An 18,810-nucleotide genomic window follows, 5' to 3' on the forward strand; every position below is an offset into this window, starting at 1 on the left:
GATATATTAAGTGCTCTAGATTTGTGGAAGTTTATTTTGAGGTTGGAGAGGTCACCAAATTCCTCGAATTGTTTCATCAGATTAGGGAGGGAGATGAGGGGGTTTTGTAGGAAGAAGAGTAGGTCGTCAGCAAATGCTGCAACTACATGGTTTGTGTGGCCTGTCTGTATACCCTTGATAGAGGGGTCAGCTCTTATTGCATTTAGAAAAGGTTCTAGGGTGATGATGTATATCAAGGGTGATAGGGGGCACCCCTGCCTGGTGCCGTTGGAAATGGTGAATGGAGATGAGAGTACGCCGTTAGCTTTTACTCTTGCTGAGGGGTTTGAGTATAGTAAGTCTATCCAGTTCCTGATTTTAGGGCCTAGTCCCAGGCGGGACAGGGCGGCCTGGGAGAAATCCCAGGCCACCCTGTCAAACGCCTTTTCGGCATCTGTTGATAGGAAAAAGGTTTTGATAGCACGTTTTCTAGCTAGGGCTATCACTCCTACTGCCCTCATCACGTTATCCTTAGCTTCTCGCCCAGGAACAAAGCCTGTTTGGTCTGGTTTAATGTAGTCTGCAATGAAAGGCAGCAGTCTAAGCGACAGAATTTTTGCCAGCAGTTTGGCGTCCACATTCAGCAAGGAGATCGGTCTGTAATTTGAGCAAGACTTGGCATCCTTCCCAGGCTTGGGGATCACAGTGATGTGTGCCTCGAGGAATTGGGGGGAGGGAGTAGTCGAAGGAGCCAGTGAGTTGAAGGCTTCTGTGAAGGTAGGTGCCAAAATGGGAGCAAAGGCCTTGTAGTATTGGGCAGTAAACCCATCTGGCCCAGGTGCCTTGCCTGGTTTTAATGATCTGACTGCAGTGAGGAATTCATCTGTAGTGATGGGAGCTTCCAATTCTTTAAGATCATCTTCAGATAGGGGAAGTGGTGTGGAGTGTGTTGTAAGATAGTCTATTATTTTGGCTGATCTTTTGGGGTGAGGTCTTTTATCTGGGTGGGTGTTTTGGAGGTTATATAGGGAGTGGTAGAAAGTGCGGAATTCCTCTACTATATCCTCCGATCTGTAGAGAGGTTGCTTTTTGGTGTCAATAATGGAGGATATGTGGGATTGAAGCGTTTTTTGTCTCAGGGACCTCGCTAGATATTTCCCACTCTTGTTCCCCATTTCGTAAAATATCTTCTTGCTAGCCATTACTTTTCTTTTAGCTTCAACAGATAGGAGTTTAGCCAGATTGGATCTGCAGTTAGTAAGTTCTACTAGGGTTTGGGAGGCCAGCGTGAGTTTATGTGTTTTTTCTAGTTTATTAATCTCGTTGGATAGTTTAATGATACCCTCTTCTTTCTCTCTTTTTAATTTAGCTCCCATTTGTATTAACTGGCCTCTTATGACAGGTTTGTGTGCTTCCCAGATTGTCAGTTTAGAAGTGTCAGAGTTAGTATGATCGGTGAAAAAGGTTTCTAGATTTGACGAAATTTTTGCCAATCTAGATTTGTCTGCAAGTAGGTATGGATTTAGTCTCCAACACCATGTTTTAGTTATTCTTTCTGGAAATGTCAATGTTAGGGAGATGGGAGAGTGATCTGAAATGGTCTTGTTTCCTATCGTTGCATCGGAGACCAGTGTCAAATCTCTTTGCGCTATGAAAAAGTAATCAATGCGTGAATATTTCTGGTGTAGGGGCGAGAAAAAAGTAAAATCTTTTTCTTTCGGATGTTGTATCCGCCAGGGATCCATGAGTGTCAGTTTTTGTAGACTGGTTTTAATAGATTTCAAAGCTCTATAGGATAGTGTGGAAGTTCCATTGGAGCAGTCTGTTAGGGGATGAAGTGGGATGTTGAAGTCCCCTCCCAGAATTAGTATACCCGAGGAGAAGAGTGATAATTTGTGTAAGGTGGTGGCGATGAATGAAGGCTGCTGCCTGTTTGGGGCATAGATGGAAGCTAGTGTGAGGAGGCTATTGTTTGCTTTCCCCCTTACAAACAGAAATCTCCCTTCAGGGTCACTGAGAGTTTCTTCTGCCTCAAAAGGGATAGTTCTGTGGATGAATAAGGAAACACCTTTAGTTTTGGAGGAGGGTGCGGTGGCATGATATGCAGTCGGGTATTCCTTACCAAAGTATTTCGGTGTATGGGACTCTCTGAAGTGGGTCTCTTGCAGAAATGCAAATTGAGTTTTTTCTTTTTTAAGAAAGTCAAAAACCAACGTCCTTTTGTGTGGAGTATTTAATCCATTAACATTAAGAGATAGGAATTTCCAAGTTAGCTGACTTTGGTTTGTGTTTGTAGCGTCAGACATTTTGTCGTTTATTTCGAGGACAGTCTCTCCTTCAAGAGGCCAAGTAAGTAGAGAGGTAGATATGTATCGAAGTAATATGTATAGGAAGAAGTTTATCAATATTAAATAGGACATAAGTGAGATTCGGGGTACAGATGGATGTACTGTATGTCCAGATCAGTATTCTGTCAAGAAGAGGTGAGTTTACGTTTGTGTCGTGCGGTCTCCTCGAGTGGGTAATCTCGATCAGGGTGGTTGGTCAGATCTGTAGTGAACTCCAAAAGTTTATCTAGGAATAGAGAAAATTCCCTACGTAGGTGAGGCTTATAAAGTCACACCTAACACTGTCGTGGGATCTGAGGTCAGTGTTTATAAAAGAAACACTGTGTGGGGATAGGACAACGACCAACCTGATTGCTAGTCCTGATAGTGCAATCAATTCTATCTCCGATAAGCCGGATAGCTTGCAGAGAGAGAATGTAAAAAGATATATTTAGCCAGAGAGGTTGCGGTCCAACACCCGCCATTGAGTAACAGAAATTAGTGTATAACCAATTTAATCTTTAAGTGACTAGACGAGTATCTAGTTTGAAATTGTGTAGCCTAAAGTGTAATTTTTGGCCCTCTATATGTATTATTATTCATTATAGTTATAGCCTTTCCTCCCTACAGTTGGATCACGTAGGGTTGCAGCGAGTCCAGGACCTAGTTAAAATTTAGGGGTAAGGAATGTATGGAGGGGCTTCTCGCGGATCCGCCGAGACAATGTTCTAGCAGGTCCACGCCAAGCCACCCCCACAATGTGATATATAGGGTCTAGGAGTCTGCTGTCCCCCAGGTGGCTCAAACAAGTTTTGCTTCTCTCTCCCCCCCCCTCCCCCCCCCACCAGCACCCCCCCCCGTAACTCTGGTACAGATAAGAGTTTTGTATTCCATTAGTAATATCTTAGCAATATATATAACGATTCTTATCTATCTAGAAAAACAATAATATATCAAAAACAGCATATATCATGAGAACAACAGTATAAACGACAAGGAAATACCAAAGCTTAGGTAGTGGCATAGCATTAGATGGATTTGCCGTGTAGCCGTAGGTGCCACCAGAGCTGTGTATATGTTCCAGGATGTAGAGGGTAGCTAATGTCACCTGGTGAGGGTGAGAGAGGCACATCTCCGGGGGGGGGGGGGGGGGGGGGCACCATGGGATCAAAGTGTGTTACAGGTGTGCTAGTAAAAATCAAGGAAGGGAAGTCTAAATCCGCTTAAAGAGGCAAGTTCAGTCTCATTGACATAGGTAATGTAGGGGTTATCGAGCACGTAGAGAGAGGGAGCAAGAAACAACAGTTGGTCTGCTAATACATCACCATCACTCTTCTCCAGATGAGTCCGTGTCTGCCGGGTTAGGAGAGGATTTCTTCCTGCTTTCTCTGTTGCTGTCTTCGCTATTGGATCTGTGACGCGTACGGGAGCTCATTGTGTCGCCCCGGATCTGTTTAGCGGGGAGAGAATCCAATTTTGCGTTTGGTGATACGAAATCCCAGTTTGGAACATCAATTTGGTCCAAGTCTAGATCAGTGCAGATACCCGAGAGTCCATCATACGATCGTAGAGAGAAAAGTTTCCCATTTGTAGTTACAGTGAGTGCGAACGGGAAGCGCCATCTATAAGTGAGGCCTTTTGTTCGTATAGCCTGCAGTAATGGCTTCAGAACTCTTCGCTTGGTGAGGGTGATTAATGAGAGGTCCTGGAACAGTTGGATCGTATTATCATTAAACTTGATTTCGTCCTGTGTTCTCGCCATCCGCATTATGTCCTCTTTGAGCTTAAATGATTCCAGGCAGCATATCACATCTCTGATTTGGTCCAGGTCGGAGCCTCTGGGTTTAAGGGCTCTGTGGGCTCGGACGAAGGTGATTTGTGTATCTGCCGGGCGCTGTAGTAAGTTGTTAAAGATGGCCGCCAAGGCCTGCGTGATCTGGTCAGATCCGACAGTCTCTGGGAGACCCTTGATCCGGATATTGCAGCGCCTGCCTCGGTTATCGAGGTCCTCTAGGTGCCTTGCATGCTCGGTAAGTCTCATGTCATGTTGTTTGGAAGATTTTTGTATCGCCGCGATCTGTGTATCTCTCTTAGATTCTGCGGTCTCTAGGGCCTTAAGCCTGGAGTGGAAAGACGCCATGTCTGCTCTTACGTCTGCTATGGCTGTCTGAAAGGAGTGTTTGATATCCTCGGCCATGGCTTTCATGTCTGCGAGGGTCGCAAGGGACGGGGATTGACATGGAGAGCCCGTCTTTTGGGTACCTGAGCGTGGATCTGATTCCGGGGAGGGAGGATGGGAGGCAGCCCGTTCTGCAGTCGGCGCCATCTTGGGAGTCTGCGTTCCCTGCTTCTGCGGTTTGAATATCTCGGGGACTGTCTTGCCGATTAAGGTGTTTGAAGCCTTGGTCTCTGCCCCGTTGTTTTGTTGTTTCCTGGTGGATCTTTGGCTCATCGTGGAGTGGTTATATCACGCTGAAATATAAGCTGAAGGCGGGTGTGGATCAGGAGCTCTGGTTTAAGCAGCCATCACGGTTGAGCGTCAAGCCACGCCCCCCACTTCAACTTTGTGATCAAACTTCATAGGCCCCAGCAGGGTCTGCTAGCTCTGTGCTACTGCACAGGTCCAGGCCGTACTTTGTGCCAGTGCAGTAGGGAATTGAGCAATATTCAACATTAATGATGAATATTGTAAAGAGGGTCCCAGCACAGGAACAGAGGGGCATAGAAAAGTTTGATACTTACCTTAGTAGAGAGAAGCCTCTAGATAGTTCAGAGGCGTCTCCCTATACTTAGAAGTGCTTAAAATATCTAAAAAAAAATGATGCCTACTGTGTGTGCGTGTACGTGTGTGTGCATGTGTGTGTGTAGTTGTGCAGATGTGCAGATGCTTACTGCGCCTCCCATGCCCTGGTGTCACCCTCCATTCTCCGGTTATTGGCTCCATTCTTCACTTCCTTACACTGCCTATGCCCAGTATGTCTGCTTGGGCTCCTTGTGACTGCTTTCTGTGGCGACTCCATGTTTTGTATGCACACACTCCTATCACATTATGTACCACCATGAGCACACTCTACCCCAAGCGGACATACTAAGCATGTGCAGCATAGTATATCCAGGTCAGAGGGCACCGACCACGCCAACCAGGAAGTAAAGAACGGGGCCAATTAATGTAGAACAGAGGGTGACACTGGGGCACAGTAGGTGTGGTAAGTATCTGCACAACTTCACACACATAAACACACAATGGGCGTCTTTTTTTTTTTTTAGATATTTTATGCGCTAAGGTATCCTTTAAGCAAAACTCAACTTTTTTTTTCTTTTTTTATTCTGGCTACAGGTATAGCTATTAACTAAGCAAAATATTAAGTGGAGCCCTGGTTTACTCCCTCCATACTACCAGATGTAGCTTTCTGTGGTTACAATTAAAAAGCAGAAATGTTTATTGCACATGGCTGCAGCTGTATGGAAGGCCATAGGACCGAATGTCAAATATAAAGTATGACTTAGAGACAGTGTGCCAGGATTCCCCTATATTGTGTACATTTGATTGCATGATATTTTGTAAGTGTTTAGTAAAGTATTAATATTCACTACTTTGGTAGACTAAAAAAAATCATTCAAAGTACTGCAGTATCATAATTAGTTCTACAACTTCTAATTTTAAGTATTGAAAAATTGGACGTTCAATACAGGATATAATGTATTTATTAGTATATATGAATCTTCTGTCTGTTCGATGCCAAAGCCTCTGCTTACTATACAAAGCACTTACCAAGCATTGGTAGCTTTTCTTTTCATTTGAACGCTATTCTTGTAGTTGCAATCTGTGCTGCCACACAGATGGGATTAACCACTTCCCGACCGCCGTATATACAATTGGCGGCCGGGAAGTGGACGTCGCAAGGACCGCCGTATTGACAAAATGCGGCGGTCCTTGTATGGGCATGGGGGGAGTGATCGCGTCATCCGTGACGCGATTCTCCGCCTCCGCCTGGCGCCGCTCACCCGCCGCAACATCCCGCCGGCCATACGGAAGCGCCGGCGGGATGTTAACCCAACGATCGCCGCATACAAAGTGTATAATACACTTTGTAATGTTTACAAAGTGTATTATACAGGCTGCCTCCTGCCCTGGTGGTCCCAGTGTCCGAGGGACCACCAGGGCAGGCTGCAGCCACCCTAGTCTGCACCAAGCACACTGATTTCCCCCCCCCCCCTGCCCCAGATCGCCCACAGCACCCATCAGACCCCCCCATGCCCACCCCCAGACCCCTGTTTGCACCCAATCACCCCCCCTAATCACCCATCAATCACTCCCTGTCACTATCTGTCAACGCTATTTTTTTTTTATCCCCCCCCTGCCCCCTGCTCCCTCCTGATCACCCCCCCACCCCTCAGATTCTCCCCAGACCCCCCCCCCAGACCCCCCCCCCCATGTACTGTATGCATCTATCCCCCCTGATCACCTGTCAATCACCCGTCAATCACCCGTCAATCACCCCCTGTCACTGCCACCCATCAATCAGCCCCTAACCTGCCCCTTGCGGGCAATCTGATCACCCACACCAATAGATCGCCCGCAGATCCGACATCAGATCACCTCCCAAATCCATTGTTTACATCTATTCTCTCCTCTAAACACCCACTAATTACCCATCAATCACCCATCAATCACCCCCTATCACCACCTGTCACTGTTACCTATCAGATCAGACCCTAATCTGCCCCTTGCAGGCACCCAATCACCCGCCCACACGCTCAGATTGCCCTCAGACCCCCCCCCTTATCAATTCGCCAGTGCATTAATTACATCTGTCCTTCCCTGTAATAACCCACTGATCACCTGTCAATCACCTGCCAATCACCTATCACCCATCAATCACCCCCTGTCACTGCCACCCAACAATCAGCCCCTAACCTGCCCCTTGCGGGCAATCTGATCACCCACCCACACCAATAGATCGCCCGCAGATCCGACATCAGATCACCACCCAAACGCAGTGTTTCCATCTATTCTCTCCTCTAAACACCCACTAATTACCCATCAATCACCCATCAATCACCCCCTATCCCCACCTGTCACTGTTACCCATCAGATCAGACCCTAATCTGCCCCTTGTGGGCACCCAATCGCCCGCCTACACGCTCAGATTGCCCTCAGACCCCCCCTTATCAATTCGCCAATGCAATATTTACATCTGTTCTCCCCTGTAATAACCCACTGATTACCTGTCAATCACCTATCAATCACCCATCAATCACCCCCTGTCACTGCCACCCATCAATCACCCCCTGTCACTGCCACCCATCAATCACCCGCTGTCACTGCCACCCATCAATCAGCCCCTAACCTGCCCCTTGCGGGCAATCTGATCACCCACCCACACCAATAGATCGCCCGCAGATCCGACGTCCGATCACCTCCCAAGTGCAGTGTTTACATCTGTTCTCTACCCTAAACACCCACTAATTACCCATCAATCACCCCCTGTCACTGCTACCTATCAGATTAGACCCCTATCTGCCCCTAGGGCACTCAATCACCCGCCCACACCCTCAGAATGCCCTCAGACCCCAGCCCTGATCACCTCGCCAGTGCATTGCTTGCATCTATTCCCCCCTCTAATCACACCTTGAGACACCCATCAATCACCTCCTGTCACCCCCTAGCACACCTACCCATCAGATCAGGCCCCAATTTGCCCCGTGTGGGCTCCTGATCACTCGGCCAAACCCTCAGATCCCCCTCAGACCCCCTTCCGATCACCTCCCCAGTGCATTGATTGCATCTATTTTCCCCTCTAACCACCCCCTGAGACACCCATCAATCACCTCCTGTCACCCCCCTAGCACTCCTATCCATCAGATCAGGCCCAATACAACCTGTCATCTAAAAGGCCACCCTGCTTATGACCGGTTCCACAAAATTCGCCCCCTCATAGACCACCTGTCATCAAAATTTGCAGATGCTTATACCCCTGAACAGTCATTTTGAGACATTTGGTTTCCAGACTACTCACGGTTTTGGGCCTGTAAAATGCCAGGGCGGTATAGGAATCCCACAAGTGACCCCATTTTCGAAAAAGACACCCCAAGGTATTCTGTTAGGTGTATGACGAGTTCATAGAAGATTTTATTTTTTGTCAAAAGTTAGCGGAAATTGATTTTTATTGGTTTTTTTTCACAAAGTGTCATTTTTCACTAACTTGTGACAAAAAATAAAATCTTCTATGAACTCGCCATACACCTAATGGAATACCTTGGGGTGTCTTCTTTCTAAAATGGGGTCACTTGTGGGGTTCCTATACTGCCCTGGCATTTTAGGGGCCCTAAACCGCGAGGAGTAGTCTAGAAAACAAATGCCTCAAAATGACCTGTGAATAGGACGTTGGGCCCCTTAGCGCACCTAGGCTGCAAAAAAGTGTCACACATGTGGTACCGCCGTACTCAGGAAAAGTAGTATAATGTGTTTTGGGGTGTATTTTTACACATACCCATGCTGGTTGGGAGAAATTTCTATGTAAATGGACAATTGTGTGTAAAAAAATCAAACAATTGTCATTTACAGAGATATTTCTCCCACTTAGCATGGGTATGTGTAAAAATACACCCCAAAACACATTATACTACTTCTCCTGAGTACGGCGGTACCACATGTGTGGCACTTTTTTACACCCTAAGTACGCTAAGGGGCCCAAAGTCCAATGAGTACCTTTAGGATTTCACAGGTCATTTTGCGACATTTGGTTTCAAGACTACTCCTCACGGTTTAGGGCCCCTAAAATGCCAGGGCAGTATAGGAACCCCACAAATGACCCCATTCTAGAAAGAAGACACCCAAAGGTATTCCGTACGGAGTATGGTGAGTTCATAGAAGATTTTATTTTTTGTCACAAGTTAGCGGAAAATGACACTTTGTGAAAAAAAACAATTAAAATCAATTTCCGCTAACTTGTGACAAAAAAATAAAAACTTCTATGAACTCACCATACTCCTAACGGAATACCTTGGGGTGTCTTCTTGCTAAAATGGGGTCATTAGTGGGGTTCCTATACTGCCCTGGCATTTTAGGGGCCCTAAACCGTGAGGAGTAGTCTTGAAACAAAAATGACCTGTGAAATCCTAAAGGTACTCATTGGACTTTGGGCCCCTTAGTGCAGTTAGGGTGCAAAAAAGTGCCACACATGTGGTATCGCCGTACTCGGGAGAAGTAGTATAATGTGTTTTGGGGTGTATTTTTACACATACCCATGCTGGGTGGGAGAAATACCTCTGTAAATGACAATCTTTTGATTTTTTTACACACAATTGTCCATTTACAGAGGTATTTCTCCCCCCCCCCCCAGCATGGGTATGTGTAAAAATACACCCCAAAACACATTGTACTACTTCTCCCGAGTATGGCGATACCACATGTGTGGCACTTTTTTTGCACCCTAACTGCGCTAAAGGGCCCAAAGTCCAATGAGTACCTTTAGGATTTCACAGGTCATTTTGAGAAATTTCGTTTCAAGACTACTCCTCACGGTTTAGGGCCCCTAAAATGCCAGGGCAGTATAGGAACCCCACAAATGACCCCATTTCAGAAAGAAGACACCCCAAGGTATTCCGTTAGTAGTATGGCGAGTTCATAGAAGATTTTATTTTTTGTCACAAGTTAGCGGAAATTGATTTTAATTGTGTTTTTTCACAAAGTGTCATTTTCCGCTAACTTTTGTCAAAAAATAAAATCTTCTATGAACTCACCATACTCCTAACGGAATACCTTGGGGTGTCTTCTTTCTAAAATGGGGTCATTTGTGGGGTTCCTATACTGCCCTGGCATTTTAGGGGCCCTAAACCGTGAGGAGTAGTCTTGAAACGAAATTTCTCAAAATGACCTGTGAAATCCTAAAGGTACTCATTGGACTTTGGGCCCTTTAGCGCAGTTAGGGTGCAAAAAAGTGCCACACATGTGGTATCGCCGTACTCAGGAGAAGTAGTATAATGTGTTTTGTGGTGTATTTTTACACATACCCATGCTGGGTGGGAGAAATTTCTATGTAAATGGACAATTGTGTGTAAAAAAATCAAACAATTGTCATTTACAGAGATATTTCTCCCACTTAGCATGGGTATGTGTAAAAATACACCCCAAAACGCATTATACTACTTCTCCTGAGTACGGCGGTACCACATGTGTGGCACTTTTTTTGCAGCCTAACTGCGCTAAGGGGTCTAAAGTCCAATGAGCACCTTTAGGCTTTACAGGGGTGCTTACAATTTAGCACCCCCCAAAATGTCAGGACAGTAAACACACCCCACAAATGACCCCATTTTGGAAAGTAGACCCTTCAAGGTATTCAGAGAGGGGCATGGTGAGTCCGTGGCAGATTTCATTTTTTTTTGTCGCAAGTTAGAAGAAATGGAAACTTTTTTTTTTTTTTTTCTCTCACAAAGTGTAATTTTCCGCTTACTTGTGACAAAAAAATAATGTCTTCTATGAACTCACTATGCCTCTCAGTGAATACTTTGGGATGTCTTCTTTCCAAAATGGGGTAATTTGGGGGGTATTTATACTATCCTGGAATTTTAGCCCCTCATGAAACATGACAGGGGGTCAGAAAAGTCATAGATGCTTGAAAATGAGAAAATTCACTTTTTGCACCATAGTTTGTAAACGCTATAACTTTTGCCCAAACCAATAAATACACACTGAATGGGTTTTTTTTTTAATCAAAAACATGTTTGTCCACATTTTTCACGCTGCATGTATACAGAAATTTTACTTTATTTGAAAAATGTCAGCACAGAAAGTAAAAAAAATCATTTTTTTGCCAAAATTCATGTCTTTTTTGATGAATATAATAAAAAGTAAAAATCGCAGGAGCAATCAAATAGCACCAAAAGAAAGCTTTATTAGTGACAAGAAAAGGAGCCAAAATTCATTTAGGTGGTAGGTTGTATGAGCGAGCAATAAACCGTGAAAGCTGCAGTGGTCTGAATGGAAAAAAAGTGGCCGGTCCTTAAGGGGTAGAAAGCCCTAGGTCCTCAAGTGGTTAATCTAGCTTACATGGCCCATTGAATGTCTGTACATTGGGTACAGAAAGCATCACACCTTCAAAATATTCATATTTTGTTGCTTTGCAGCCTGAGATGAAGACACACAAAACATGTTTTTTCCATCTGTATTTACTCAATGCATTTTACAACAGCCAAGTGAACATTTCGAAAAGGTTTTTATGTTACTAAAAAAAAATCTTGGAAGTACTAATTTAGTTCCAGTATCTTTACAAAGATGCATTGTCTTTCTGCCCTGGATTTGAGGTTAGCAATCTGTTCCTTTGCACATTATTCATACTGACATTAAATTGCATTGGTTTCACTGCAATGAGCAAAGAACTTCAAACACAGGGTAATATGACATGCTGCATGAACACTGTTCATAAGGTCTCATTATAATTACCAACATTTACCGAAGAGCCATTCCAAAAGCTTCAGAAATGCACATTAGATGCTTAAACTAAATTGCATATACCAATGGAAATTGGCATAGCTCCTCCCTGACTTCATCATGGGGGGGGGGAGTTTGGACAGCTCACTGCTTGTTCTGTCCAGCCAAGGTGCATCTGATCACACATGGAGTCAGTAGTACAAACTCAGCGTGTCAGTTAATAAAAAAAAATGATTAATGGTGAATTCTGCACAAATGCTTTACATGCAATGTACAAAACTGTGCATCACAAATTATGGTATATGTCATACAATATCCAGTTAAATAGCACAAGCTTGAACCAGAGCTTTAACACTTTAACTGCCGTTGCTATATCTTATGAAGACTGTACCCTTCAGAATCAGAATCATTTATTTTGCCAAGTACAATGTGAGTTGTTCCCAGAATTGATTTTGGCACAGCAGGTAGGGGGTGGTAAAGTAAGCATGCATTTGGTTCAGTAGATATACAGTATATACCCAGTTCATACATATGCATAGATCAGATACATACAGTAGGTACAATGTACTGTATATAGAAGGCATAGAGTATAAAGTAGATGATAAGGCAAAGGTAGAAGGATACGTAAAGATGGACCCAGAAGAAAGGACCAGGGGGGGGGGGGGGGGGATCATCCGATGCCGTCTATGGCACTCAAACGCTTCTGCAGTGTTAATCTGAATCAGATGCCCCCCCATCCTGTCCTCGGTAAGAGAGAGAGAGAGGAGTGAGAAAAGTTGAATGAGAGCAGTGAAAAGTGAGACCCATAGGATTGCAGTTTAACCAGGCTGGACTGGTTAGTGTCTCTGCTTGTGGCCCAGTGCGGTTGATGGAGGGGCCTAGGAACCTAACTGGGGTCTGATGAAATTCCTATCCTGCTTTTGTTCCCTGCATGTGGCCACCCTGGAAAGCCCAGGATCCGAATGAACTGGAGGTGGCGGGTACTGGACCTGGGCAAGATCCCCTCCCAAAGGCCAAGCTGGCTACAGGTAACCAGGGCAACGTCCTGATCAGCTTGGGTGGATGCAGGCAGCACCATCCTGACCGTCATGTTAGTGAAGGCGAACCGCAGTGTCCTGGCTAGCCTGTGGATGGTGGCAGGTAATAGTGGAGGCATGTGGCAGCAGATACCCATCCAACCTGTGGATGGAGGCAGGCAGAGAGTTCCTGATCGGCTGGAGTATTTGATAGCCATTGCTGTCAAAAACTTGAGACACGCTTATGGTATTATCAGCTTGTTCTGTCCTCCTCCTGAACTGACACAGAATCCACGCCTACCTCCTCTTCCCCATCTAATGCACTTTGAGTCCTATGGGAGAAGAGCGCTTTACAAATGATTTTGTATCGCTTCTACTATTGTCTCTACAACTACTCATTTCAGTTCTGCTTTACCCTCCCTGGATTACACTCTTGGACACATTTAGGATGTCCAAGAGTGTCCATTAGTGGTGCTTAGGATAGCTGGAGCATAAGATCTTCTGCCCCATAACTATAAACACTGTGGGACATTTTATATTTACATTGGGAGAGAAAGCACCTGTCTTATATATGGCTGCATAAAAGGCCTCCTGTCTTATTTAAAGGTACACACTAAGCTTATGTTCTCTCCAACACACATGCACAGCATCTGAAAACTGAATGCAAAAGAGACCTCATGTCCACATATTGGAATACATGTTAGCAGGGATGCCTCGTACAGGCTTAACTTAGGTCCACACCCTAACCTCTTTCTCGAGATTTAACCCACATTTCTTAGGGGAGCAAGTATGCTAAGTGACGTGGGAGCTACTGGCAAGAAAAAGGAAAATTGTATACTTACAATGAGAAAAAAAAGAGTAAATGCTTTGGCCGGGTGGTCGTTTATGGAGCCATATATAACACAGGTGCTGCTTGTTTTAGAGCACTTGCTTTTTCTATATAGATAAGGTGCAATCGACCATGTGTGTACAATGTCAGTTCTGGATGTGTGCCTGGCTTTAAGGGGCATAAAGCGATGCTTTACATATTTGGAAGGGATGCATTATGGGAAACCACGTTTGCTCACTTAAAACTGAAGTTTTGCAAATACCATCTGTTTTAAGAAGGTAACATTATATTTAGAATCACTTTTTTAGTAAAAGGGATTCTGGGACTCTTTTTGCCCCTTATACCCTCCTTGTGGTTTGAGCTGTCCATTAACTATCTGGATACTCTGCAGTAATCTCAGACCAATTTCCTAAGGAGGAACTTGGGAAATTGTATGTTTTGGTAAGAAACTCCCATTAGTCATATTACCCTGTGTTTAAAGTTCTTTGAATGTTCAAGTGTCTCTATACAGGAGTGCAAAAGTGCTAACCATTATGGAAGTACAAATATGTTTTGTGTTAGCATTCTATAAAAAAAATTACATCGGATTAGTCTGCTATATAATGAGACATTTTCCAGCTCTTGCTAGCAAGTTAATTTCCCTCTTTCTGTAAGAGAACAGGCACACAGACAGAAGATAAAATGGTAAAGATTGTCAAAACTGTATTTTTATAATATCGTTAGTACTCAGTAGTGAGTGTCAGCTTATACTGTGGTGCTTTCAAGTGTTACATACGCTTCAAAATTACTGAAATTCAATAAATAATAAATATGAAAGTTATATATAAAACAGCTGTAAAACATTTTTATTGGTAATAGCAGCTTTGGCATTGACCTTGAGTGCTGTTTACTACATAATCCGACTGTTCTCTGTATAACATATTCTAAAGTAAAAAAGTCACTGTAAAAAGGCTGTTGATGGATTATTGTGCCACAAGTGATAAGATCAAAGCTGCAATAAAAAAGTTTCTGTCTCTTGGCACTAGCAGTTTTATAAAAGTTCTTTGGAAAACAAAAGTTTGCTTTCTTAAAACTGAAAGTATTTGCGTTAATTTAGGTTGGAGTGAGCTCCGAGATGTCTCCCAGTGCATCACTGCTGAATATATGCAAATACACCATTGTTGTCCTAGTGTTATATATTTATTGATGTACAATGACCGGTTTGGTTTAAATTGCATGTAGGAGGCCATTTTTTCTTGCTTATGTAAGGCAGAAGGAGATGTGTTCAATTAGGTGAATTCATGCGGGAGAAGTATCTTGGGGTTCTTGTAGATTGTGGGTATATCAGTGCCAGAATAAATACATTTGTAGCTACAAAAACTACAGATGTGGAAGTCCTCAATTTTGAGCAACTGATAGCTGATGGAAGTATATTTACTGCGAAGATACTCACTCTAGGGTTATTAATTAGCCCCAGGATACTACTTGGATATTTTCATGCATTTCCAATAATTAGAACAATACAATACAATAACCTTTGTAAAGTGCTTTTCTCCCATTGGACTCAAAGCTCATAGTTGTGTCTCAGATCAATACAGGGTTGCAGGTTGGACTGTGTTACAGAGGGAGATAACCAGGTGTTCATAAATGCCAGACTTAAGAGGTGGGTTTACAGTTTAGACTTAAATGCTTCCAGGGATGGTGCTATCCTGATTGCATGTGGCAGGGAGTTCCAAAGTCTTGGGGCAGCATGACAGAAGGCTCTGTCTCCAAAGGTTTTGAGATGGACTCTGGGGGTGACCAAGGTGTTACATCCTTTTGATCTAATATTGTGAGGGGTATGATACAGTTGCAGCAAGTCCTTCAGGTATCCAGGGCCCCGATTGTGTAAGGATTTGAATGTCAGTAAGCCAATCTTAAACAAAATTCTCAATTTTATCGGTAGCCAGTGGAGTGAACACAGGGTTGGTGTTATGTGGCAATGGCGGGGTTAGCTCGTTAACAGCCTTGCGGTGGCATTCTCTACTAATTGCAGGCGGCGTAGGTCTTTCTTATGAAGGCCTATGTAGAGAACATTACATAAATCCAACCTTGATGTGATGAAGGCTTGAACTAGTGTTGGAAGATCCTCTGAAGGAATGAGGTGTTTAATCCTTTCAATATTCCTTAGGTGAAAGAAGGAATGTTTCACAACAGCTGAGATTTGATTCCTGAAGCTTAATTTTCCATCAATCAGTACTCCCAGGCTGCGCACGCAGTCGGAGTTGTTCAGGTCCGAGCTCCCTATCCTTAGCAGTGTTGGTTGAGACTAGGCCTGCTTTGCTGTCGAGCCCTGGCCCTCGATAACAAGAACCTCAGTTTTGTCAGCATTCCGTTTTAGCCAGTTATTATTCATCCGCTCCTGAAGCTCAGCTAAACATGCGTTAACCTGTGGAGTAGGGTTTGTGACGCCAGGTTTGAATGACAAATATAGCTGGGTGTCATCAGCGTAGCAATGATATGTCAGGCCATGTTTTTGTATTATTTCTCCAAGTGGCAGCATGTATATGTTGAAAAGTAAAGGTGATAATATTGCACCCTGGGGTACACCATATTTTAGTGGTACAGGGTTGGAGAGGAAGGGCCCTAAGGCTACCCTTTGTGTTCTGTCAGCCAGGAAGGAGTACACCGGAACCACCGGAGAACAAGGCCACATATGCCACAATACTCTTGTAGCCTGTTAAGCAAGATTTCATGATCAGCTGTGTCAAAAGCTGCTGAGAGGTCGAGCAAAATCAGAATGGAACATTGGCCTTTGTCTCTCTTGCCATGAGCAGATCATTGCAAATCTGGGTGAGGGCTGTTTCACAGCTGTGATATTTCCTGAAGCCAGATTGAAGAGAGTCAAGGATGTTGTTTCTGGAGAGCCTGGCTTCAAGTTGGAGGTAGACAGCCTTTTCAATAATTTTCTCCAGAAAGAGGAGGTTTGAGACAGGTCTGTAGCTATTTAGAGCACCTGGGTCTAAGGATGGTTTCTTGAGTAGTGACCTGACAATTGCTTCTTTCAGACAAAAGGGAAACCACCCTTCTTGTAAGGAGCCGTTGACTATTTTGTGGTATGCCGGTGTAAATAGCTCAGGGCATTTCAACACGAACTTAGTGGGGCCAGGGGCCAGATTGCAGGTAGTCTGGCGAAGGTTTGAGAGGATATCAAAGATGTTTTTTTCAGTGATAACCTTGAAATCAGACCATGGTGGTAGGCTATTTTTGCATCCATTATATGGCTCTGCAGGGGTTTCCGGGGCTGTGAATTGTATGGCAGATCATATGGAGGAGACTTTGTCTGAGAAGAAGTGGGCAAATTTCTCGCACAGGTCCTGTGAAGGTCTGACTCTGGATTTCCGGCAAGATGGATTGCAGAGATTGTCAACCTTTAGTAGTAAAATGATGCTCCAGAGATTCTACCCGACTGCCATATGGGGTCAAGAAGGATATTTTCCCTTCTAAAGAGTTTGTTCTATATTACTGGTAGTATCCGATTTACAAAGGCCCAACATACAAATGCCCTCCTGCTACTAATGCCACAGTGAGCCCAATTATGTCACTTCCATGATGGATGCGATGGTGTTGGAGGCTGTAGAGAGCCTCTCCGAGCACCGTGGAACATTGCTGGAGGTGAGTAATTGACACAGGGGCATGGATGGAGCTACAGGGGGAACGGAACAAGACACAGGAAGGATGAAATGAGACAGGTGGGAAGGAAAGAGGCACAGGGGGACAAAAGAATGCACAGGGGGCATGGATGAAGGCACAGGGGACATGGATGGAGGAACAACGGAACCGAACAAGACACAGAAAGGATGGAAGGAGACACAGGTGGGAAGGAAAGAGGCACAGGTGGACAAAAGGACGCACAGGGGGCATGGATGGAGGAACAGGGGCATGAACGGAGGTACAGCGGAACCGAACAAGACACAGGAAGGATGGAAGGAGACACAGGTGGGAAGGAAAGAGGCACAGCGGGACAAAAGAACGCGCAGGGGGCATGGATGGAGTCATGGGGGAATGGAACAAGACACAGGAGGAATGGAAGGAGACACATGTGGGTAGGAAGGAGGCACTGGGGGACAAAAGAATGCACAGGGGACATGAATGGAGGCACAGCGGAATGGAACAAGACTCAGGAAGGATGGAAGGAGACACAGGTGGGAAGGAAAGAGGCACAGGGGGACAAAAAAATGCACAGGGGGCATGGATGGAGGCACAGGGGCATGGATGGAGGCACGGGGGAACGGAACAAGACACAGGAAGGATGGAAGGAGACACAGATGGGAAGAAAGGAGGCACAGGGGGACAAAAGAATGCACAGGGGACATGGATGGAGGCAAATGGGGGCACAGATGGAAGCTCAGGGGGTCTGCTCTATTGTAAAAGCCGCGTGAATAAGTTTCAGTGTAAAGGTTCAGTTTAATAAATGAGTAATTTTGTACAGCTTATTATAACTCTTATAGTAAAATAATTGTACTATATACGTTCTTAAGCACAGCTCTTACATATATTCCACATAGAATTATTTTTCTGCAACCTATGTTCTAATTTTCTCAGGTCCTGCTGCTGTACATTTTAATGCAGAACAATTAAAATATTTCTTACATGCAATTACCTATGTTCAGTTTTGTATTTTAATTCAACCTTTAATTCTACATAGTTTTGTTTTATTTGTCTCATTTTGTCAAATGTAAGTAGGAGACAAACAATATCAGCGGGATAGAAAGTAACTTTTGGCGTGTCAGCATCTCTTCTCTCAATCTATTACTTAATGAGCATTCTTGGAGCTTTCAATAGGTTAAGAATTTCAGGGAAGAGAAGAACACAGATCTGGATATCCCTGGGGAACATTGCTAGTATTGGATCTGACATCACAGCCTGAGGTTTAGGTCAGTCAGAGACTGTTTCCATGGCAACGGTAATTGCATTTTTGAACAAGCAGCATTTGGGGACACTTAGATTGCTTTCTCTTACCCATGCTCTAGAAAGTAGGAAAGTAGGAGCAGCAATTCATTACATTTACATGGTGTCTACATAATTACATTTAACTTTTTTTATTTTATCCAAATCATGAGACCATAAAATTGTATAATATAGCAATTATCTAATACAGGGCAAATGTGTTTCTTTGTGTATAAGACTGTATTGTTTCTACCATAACATTTTACAGATTTTCTTAAGGTTTTCTTTGATTCATTTTGTATTTTACTTGCCAGATTA

At 44.2% G+C, this 18,810-nt stretch overlaps 1 protein-coding gene across 8 annotated transcripts in view; it reads left to right on the forward strand.

Moving 5' to 3' along the window:
- The window catches only part of SRRM3 (serine/arginine repetitive matrix 3), a 455,592-nt gene that overhangs the window by 170,958 nt on the left and 265,824 nt on the right, over positions 1-18,810 (forward strand). For 2 of the 8 annotated variants that reach the window (XM_068268669.1, XM_068268677.1), the window contains exon 1: positions 18,578-18,616. The exons of 4 other annotated variants lie outside the window; for them this stretch is intronic. In XM_068268669.1, the coding sequence (XP_068124770.1) occupies positions 18,614-18,616 (3 nt within the window). In that variant the 5' untranslated portion in view covers positions 18,578-18,613. Of the gene's footprint in view, positions 1-18,519; positions 18,617-18,810 lie in introns of those variants that run through there. 2 more of the 8 variants (XM_068268673.1, XM_068268675.1) reach the window with 2 other exon arrangements.

Source organism: Hyperolius riggenbachi, chromosome 2 (genome assembly GCF_040937935.1).
Source record: "Hyperolius riggenbachi isolate aHypRig1 chromosome 2, aHypRig1.pri, whole genome shotgun sequence".
NCBI lineage: Eukaryota > Metazoa > Chordata > Amphibia > Anura > Hyperoliidae > Hyperolius > Hyperolius riggenbachi.